The sequence below is a fragment of the Cydia splendana genome, unplaced genomic scaffold, assembly GCF_910591565.1.
Source record: "Cydia splendana unplaced genomic scaffold, ilCydSple1.2 scaffold_78_ctg1, whole genome shotgun sequence".
Classification (NCBI taxonomy): Eukaryota; Metazoa; Arthropoda; class Insecta; order Lepidoptera; family Tortricidae; genus Cydia; species Cydia splendana.
In genome coordinates this window covers 93285-100973 of record NW_026946905.1, presented here as the reverse complement: position 1 = coordinate 100973, position 7689 = coordinate 93285, and the positions used below count along the sequence as shown (strand labels likewise).

Genomic DNA, 7689 nt, shown 5'->3' with positions numbered 1-7689 from the left:
TACAGCTGAGTTTAATGAATTGAAAGGAGCAAGCAGTTGGTACCAGTCTACTTCGCGAATATAATTGTTTATTTTTTCAAAGTCACCTTTATAATATAATATTTTTGTGGTATATTTTTCTCTTAAAGGTAAGATCTGTAAGTCGTAAGGCACGATAGAAAAGCAAGGATGAGCTTTGTCCTCTTTTAAGATTGGATTAAGTATGCTATTAATGCTTAATGAAAAATTGCTAAATACAAGGTCAAGTGTGTTCCCGCTTATATTCGTAATTTTATTCCGTTGTTCTAAGCCAAGATATGAGAATTCCTCTATAAGTTCAGTACCGGCTCTCTGAATTTCAGCAGAACCTTTTTTTAAATAAGTTGGTCCATCACTAGTCCATTGTATGCAGGGCAGATTGAAGTCGCCAACGATCATATAATAATCCTCAGTATTTTGGCGGTGCACTTGGGCTACTGCTTCAAGTACGTTCTTAACATCTTTGGGTAGTGTGCGATAGTTGGGTGGTAAATATACTGCTGCTATATGAATATTATTTTTTGAACCAAATGCATTGGAAGGTACCGTTACCCATAGTAGTTCTGTAGGTGGAGTTGCCCTCTCCACTCGTAACGTAACTCCTAGTTCGCGACGAGCGCATACCATGACTCCTCCACCCATAGTTACATTCATCAGACCTAAATCTCTATCCAGTCTAAAAATGTCGTACTTAGAGTTACATAGTTCGCTATCAAGTATACCTGCATGAAGCCATGTTTCGGTTATTATTAAAATATCGTAGTTACGTAATAATATATTTCTGTAAAAATCTGTCGTTTTTGTGCGCAAACCGCGCACATTTTGGTAATATATGTTTAGATACACGACAGTATATGCGAGCAATATTGTAGTACAAGGACGATTATGTACAATGCATACACAAAAACCCATGAAAATAACAACTTATTACAACTATACAACGCTGTAGGCACGAAACACATCAATGCAGTTGGCTCAGAGACGTAAACAACTTTTTCTATACGTTGAGATTTCAATAAGACACATGTAACAGTAACACAGGTAAGCACATTCGTGGTATTGTATGCCCAATTGTTGCAAATGCAGATCTGTGATTGTTTCGATGCATGATAGATAATTAAACAGGAAAATAGGTTTTGCAACGAAATAAGGTTTAGTTCAATGATAGAAACCGCGCGGACCACTCTGTTTATGTATACTGTGAGAACTAGAGGAATTAAAAAATGTTGTATACATGTTAACGAATGGCGTAAAATCACGATTAATAAAAGTGTTATTATATTTTGCATATTTGAAATATTACACTTTCCGTAGAAATGCAATTTGGAGTATAATATTATGATAAACAGACGATTAAGTGGCGAGTATGTGGATACAATAGTGGAATTGGAGATGTGAAAATAGTGTGTGTGAGTGTAAGTGTTATCTGAGGTGATTCTTAGAAAATATTGTAGGTAAGTAGTTTGGTGAAATAAGTGTACAATATATGAAGGGTGTAAGTGGCACAGCAAAAGTAATGTTAAAACTATAAGTAAATCAGTCATATTTCATAACAACTTCTTTAAATCTTTGAGTGATTCGACTGCTAGGACCGGAGCTCCGTCTGACTTCCTGGCGTAAATGTTGCATTCTCGAACCCAAACGTACTCGTATCCTCGATTCTTTGCCGCAGTCTTGCACTCTTTGAGTACTTGTTTCCGTGATGGTGTAAGATGCTCGTTCACATAAAGTCTACGAGATTCTCCCTGGAGGTCGATGTCTGACGTGGAGATGCCGCGGGTCCTTCGCAAGCCTGCAAGGATGTTATTTTTGTGTGTACGATTCCTCAATTTGACTACGATGGCCCTGGGCCGGCCCTCTCGAGGTGTCATCGCACGTACTCTGGTGACGTGTTCGATGTCGCTTTGGATTATTTCTACTCCAGCGTGTTTGGCAATCGATATGATAAGATTCGGCAGGTTTTCGTTTTTTGATTCTGGCATGCCGGTAATTTCGAGATTTTGAATACGAGCATATTGTTGTTGTCTATCCAGGTCCAGAAGTAAGTGGTCGTATTTGTTGTTCAGTGCCTCATAGTCGGAATGCTTATTTTCTAAGTCGGACACTTTTGAGGTTAGTTCTGCCATTTGTCTCTCGTGCTCGCGTTGTTTCTCATCAGCAAATTCAAAGGAGGTCTTCATATGATTAAACTCGGACAAAATTTCTTGTTGCTGTGTCTTTAATTCAGAAATTGAGTTATTAATCGTGCTGTTTTCCGAGCGCAGTGATTTTAATTCCGATTTGATGTCGGCAAACATGTTCTTGATTTCTGATTCTAGGTTTGATAAGTCCATATCGCAACCATCCAAATGTTTCCTTTTTCGCTGCTGACCACTATGAGAAGGAACAGGGTCCTGTTTTTCTGATTGAAGTTCGGGATTCGAACCAAATTGCTTATTCGGTGAGCGGAATAAATTAACATTCGCCATTATTTACACAATCACGAATAATGCCAGGCAATAATGCACTTTAACACACGCGCACACAGTATGTTTTAGTATGAATTGATTCTAGTAAATTCCAAGCGATCCGTAGCTAAACACACACGTCCGTCTAAGACGGCGGCGCCGGTAATTATAAAAAATAAGAAAAAGAACGAGAAATCGGTTTATTATCGTTTTATTCAAAAGCTTATTTCACATATTGCTAAAACTAATGATATTTTGCAGAAATCCACTTAATTGACTAGATTTTATCATCCTACTATGAGATGCCCACATTTATAAAAACAAGTAAAACGCCAAAATAAGACGTATTCAATATTTCTAGATAAAACTTTTATTATAAATGCGCCGTTGAGTGAAATAATATAACTTTAATCATCTAAACCAAACCTAGGTATGTAAGATATTTTTTAATACAGTTGCTCACAAAGTGCTACTTTACGTAGCTGTTTAGCGTGCGGAAAGTTGGTTATGTCGAACTAGTGCTTTTTACTTTTCCAATTTTTTTAAATTTATACTTGTTCCAATTCACGACTACTTATTGATGAGTGTTAATATTAGTTTCCTTTAAACGTCGTAATCAGCATAAAAACCTACTGTTAATGTAAGAATATGAAAAATATACATATTTCATATTTTAATACTTACCTCTTCATCATTATAACACGTTTATTTTTTAATATTGAATATTGAAAATTCCGTTCTTAATAAGGTGTCTGAATGGAACGGAATAGCTGCCAAACGCCCATAGATATAATATACTTAAAGACGACGTCTAAGCGAGCTGTCACTGTTACCACTTTTGTTTAGTGTACGATTAACAATGTTTTACTTATTTTTTCGCAACTGTATTAAAAAACGTCGTTCGATACACGTGCGGAAATGTCATTCTTCACTCGTCCCGAGTCTTCCCACTCGCCTGCGGCTCGTGGCAAGATATCTCGGTACTCGTGAAGTAATGACATACCTTCCGCACTAGCATCGAAATGTACTATTTTTTAGTAGGTAATTATTTTCTGATTTAAATTAACTTGTAGTCACTCAGAGGCCTTAATTAATGGTCGGCTTAATTATATAATATTGGAATATTTAAGGGAAAAAGTTAGTTGACTACTGGATTATTCGTCAGCTAAAGGTGCATAGTTAGATTACCTAGTTGGGCAGGTTTGGTATGATCAAATTTGAGAATTGCGATAAGTGCGGGCAAGGTTTAGTCTTAATAAACAGAATGACCCTTTAACTTAAAACTTATGCACCGTAAAAATAACATACTTTTTGATTTCGTTTTCTTTCAAATTGAGTTAGGTTTCACTATATTCACGAAGTCTATCGAGAGGAATACAGTAAAAAATATTATTTCCTTCGTATTTGGGTACCTACCCATTACTCATTCACTGTAAATACCCGGAAAACACACAGAAACTGTAACTGCAGCGGATTAAATAGATTTTTTATAGTAATAAAAAATATTCGAATATTCGAAACCTGAGCGGCCGAATATTCGAATATCAAAACAGGCCGAATATTCGACAAATTCGAATATTCGAATTGCAAGCCCTGTTCCTGCGCGCGCGCCCGCTGCCGTACGCGCTGCGCGAGCCGGTGGAGCGCGCGCTCGATCAGCTGGTGCGCGACGGCATCATCACGCCCGTGCCCACCTCCGACTGGGCCACTCCAGTCGTACCGGTAATGAAAAAAGATGGGACTATTCGTTTGTGTGGGGATTTCAAATTGACACTAAATAAATGTTTACAAGTGGATCATTTTCCTGTACCTCGAGTAGATGATTTGTTGACAAAATTGCATAAGGGGGATAAATTTTCGAAAATTGACTTATCGCAAGCGTACGCGCAATTCGAATTAGACGACTCAAAACAATACACCGTAATTAATACCCACAAAGGCTTGTTTATGTATAATCGTTTAATTTATGGCTTATCTTCTAGCCCCGGTATATTTCAAAGGAAGCTAGAGCAGTTGTTTGCGGACTTGCCGACGGTAGGCGTTTTCTTGGATGACATTATTATAACTGGTTCCGACGATCGGGCTCATTTAGAAACCCTCACAGAGGTATTTGAGAGGTTACGGAAATATGGGTTAAAGGTAAAAAAAGAAAAATGCACTTTTTTTGCGCCGTCGGTGACGTATTTAGGTTTTGTCATTAGCAAAAAAGGTGTGCACACGTGTCCTGAGAAAATAACGGCCATTAAAGAAGTAGGGGAACCAAGTAATGTGTCGGAGCTTCGCTCGTTTTTGGGTCTCATTATGTATTATGCCAAATTTGTACCTAACGTGAGTACTATTTTAGCACCACTATACAGGCTTTTACAAAAAAATGTTAATTTTGCATGGGACGAAAATTGTAGGTCAGCGTTCAACAAAATCAAACAAATGTTAATTTCAAGTGCCATCTTAGCTCATTACTCGCCACATTTGGGCCTAGTTCTTACCACAGATGCTAGCAGCGTAGGGGTAGGCGCGGTGATCTCCCATTTGACGCCAGAGGGCGAGCGGCCAATTGCGTATGCATCACGGGTATTGAATTCGGCGGAAAAGGCGTATTCCCAGATTGAACGCGAAGCTTTGTCAATAATATATGGTATTAAAAAATTCCATCAATATCTCTATGGTAGAAGGTTCACATTAAGAACTGATCATAAACCTTTAGTCTCCATTTTTGGCGATAAGTCAGGCATACCGGTAATGGCAGCGAGTAGGATGCAGCGTTGGGCGGTCATCCTCGCGGGTTACGATTATGACATCGAATACGTGCGCAGCGAGAAAAACGCGGCCGACGCACTATCTCGTTTGCCAGTAGGATTACGTTCCGATCAGGAAAACGATAAAGGTAATACACGCGAAATCACTTATTTGAACTTTGTTCAAAATTTCATGCCAATTACAAGGAAGACTTTGTGTCAAGAAATTAGTAAGGACGACGTTCTTAGGAAAGTAATGTTGTTTATACAATCCGGCTGGCCAATAGTTTGTAACGATGAACAGATTAAACCTTATTTTTCACGACGAAACGAATTATACATCGATGCAGGGTGTATAGTATGGGGTTATAGATTAGTTATTCCAAAAAAATTGCAGGATTCGTTGTTGAAAGAGGTGCACAGCGGACACATGGGGATAGTTAAGATGAAGAGTATCGCGCGGAGCATTGTGTGGTGGCCGGGCATCGATGCGGCAATTGAAAGCGTCTGTAAAGCGTGTACCGCGTGTACAGCAGAGAGTACGTCTCCGGCTAGGGCGGTGCCACAACCCTGGCCATACGAGTCAGAGGTTTGGTCACGGCTACATCTCGATTTCATGGGTCCTATTCAAGGTGCCTCATTTTTGGTGTTAATTGATTCGACCTCGAAATGGATTGAAGTTTTTAAAATGTATAAAACTACTGCCGCTGAAGTTATTCGCGTGTTACGGGAAACATTTGCGCGTTTTGGGCTACCAAAAGAGATTGTATCAGATAACGGGCCCCCGTTTTCTAGTAAGGAGTATGAGCGTTTTATGACTTTTAACGGTGTTAAAATGACATTTGCACCAGTATACCATCCTTCGTCGAATGGAGCCGCAGAGGGGGCAGTTAAACTGTGCAAACGAGTAGTTCGGAAAGCTTTGCGCGACGGCGTTGATGTAGACGCAGCGTTACAGTCATATTTATTGTCTTACCGAAATGTAGACCACAGTACAACCGGTACGTCGCCAGCGGTTCTTTTACAGCGTAGGACATTAAGGTCTCGTCTTGATCTATTGAAATGTAAGAGGCAAGTAGAAGATAAGGTTATTCAGAGTCAACGTAAACAAGTCGAGTATGCGGGAGGTACGTCTAGACAGTTGGATATCGGAGAGAAGGTGTGGGCACGTAATTATACAGGAGGGGAAAAATGGATAGGAGGGAAAATTGAACAAAAAGTAGGATCTCGCAACTATATTGTTGGTAGGGAAAATGGTCCACCCATCAAACGACATATCGATCAGCTTAAAACTAAGTGGGCTAGCACGATTGATGTGTCAGTACCAAACTCTCCAATTGCGGTAGAACCACCAAACGAATTTCCCACAGGTACGACGACGGGAGGGGTGCCAGAACCGGTAACAAGCAATTCTGAGTTAAGGGCCGGGAATGCTCCACCGTTGCCAGTTGCACCGGCCGCGCCCCCTACATTGCCGGTTCCCGTGGAGGGTCCCAAACCGATCCGCAGTAGGAAACCCGTTAAAAGATACGGGTTCGACTTCGATTAGTATTTAATGATTTAATTCTTATTAAGCTAGTACACATAACTGTAACTATAGATTTAGTGGGGGGGTGTGACATATGTGGGTAGATTAAGTAATCAGGCGCCGACTGAATGTGGGTAGGTTTATTTCTCTCTCTTAAAATAAATCCTATACCGAACGGACGTGTTTCCTTGGTCTCATCAGCTCAGATCCATCTCCTGGCCTGAAGGCATATTTATCACAGGTTCGCACGCTGCAGTGCCCAAGTGAAGCTCACTTTATTTAGAGCTTACTGTCAAAGTTTTTATACGTGTGGCCTGTGAGCCAGTTTCAAGCTGAAGACCTATAATACCCTGCGTATCCAATATAATAACATTTTCAGAATGCTGTTTGGGCTTCCTCGATTCTGCAGCGCCTCTGGGATGTTTGCCGATGCTAGCGTAGAGGATATTTATGCCATAGTAAGGAAGAAGACGGCATCTGTGGTGATGCGGATGAGGGGGAGCTCAAATAGCATCCTGAGAATGATAGCAGAAAGGTGGGACTCGGATATTCTCCGGCGATATACCGACCTTCATGTCTTACGACCTAGAAAATAAGTATGTTTATTATGTTTTAAGTTTACTAATGTAGTTTTATAAGTGTCTTGTAACTAGCAATCTATGGATCTCAGGAATCTGAAAATAAATAATTTTTATTTTTATTTATTTATTTATTATTTATAAAACGACAAACATGACGACTTTTATGACATATTGCATGGCCGCCATTTTGGATCCCAAAATGGTCATCATTTTCGAAATCGGGGTCCCTTAAAACCTATAAGCCGACATCCATGATGACTTTTATGACATAGTGCATGGCTGCCATCTTGGATACCAAAATGGTCGTCATTTTCGAAATCTGCGCCCCTAAAACCTATAAAACTACATCCATGACGACTTTTATGACATACTGCATGGCC

At 39.8% G+C, this 7689-nt stretch overlaps 1 protein-coding gene across 1 annotated transcript; it reads right to left on the bottom strand.

Annotated features, from left to right (window-relative positions):
- Positions 1-1565: 1565 nt before the first annotated feature.
- On the bottom strand, positions 1566-2486 carry LOC134805896 (uncharacterized). Its single transcript, XM_063779094.1, has one exon. It carries the CDS (start codon positions 2484-2486, stop codon positions 1566-1568), a length of 921 nt encoding a protein of 306 aa, XP_063635164.1.
- Positions 2487-7689: the final 5203 nt, after the last annotated feature.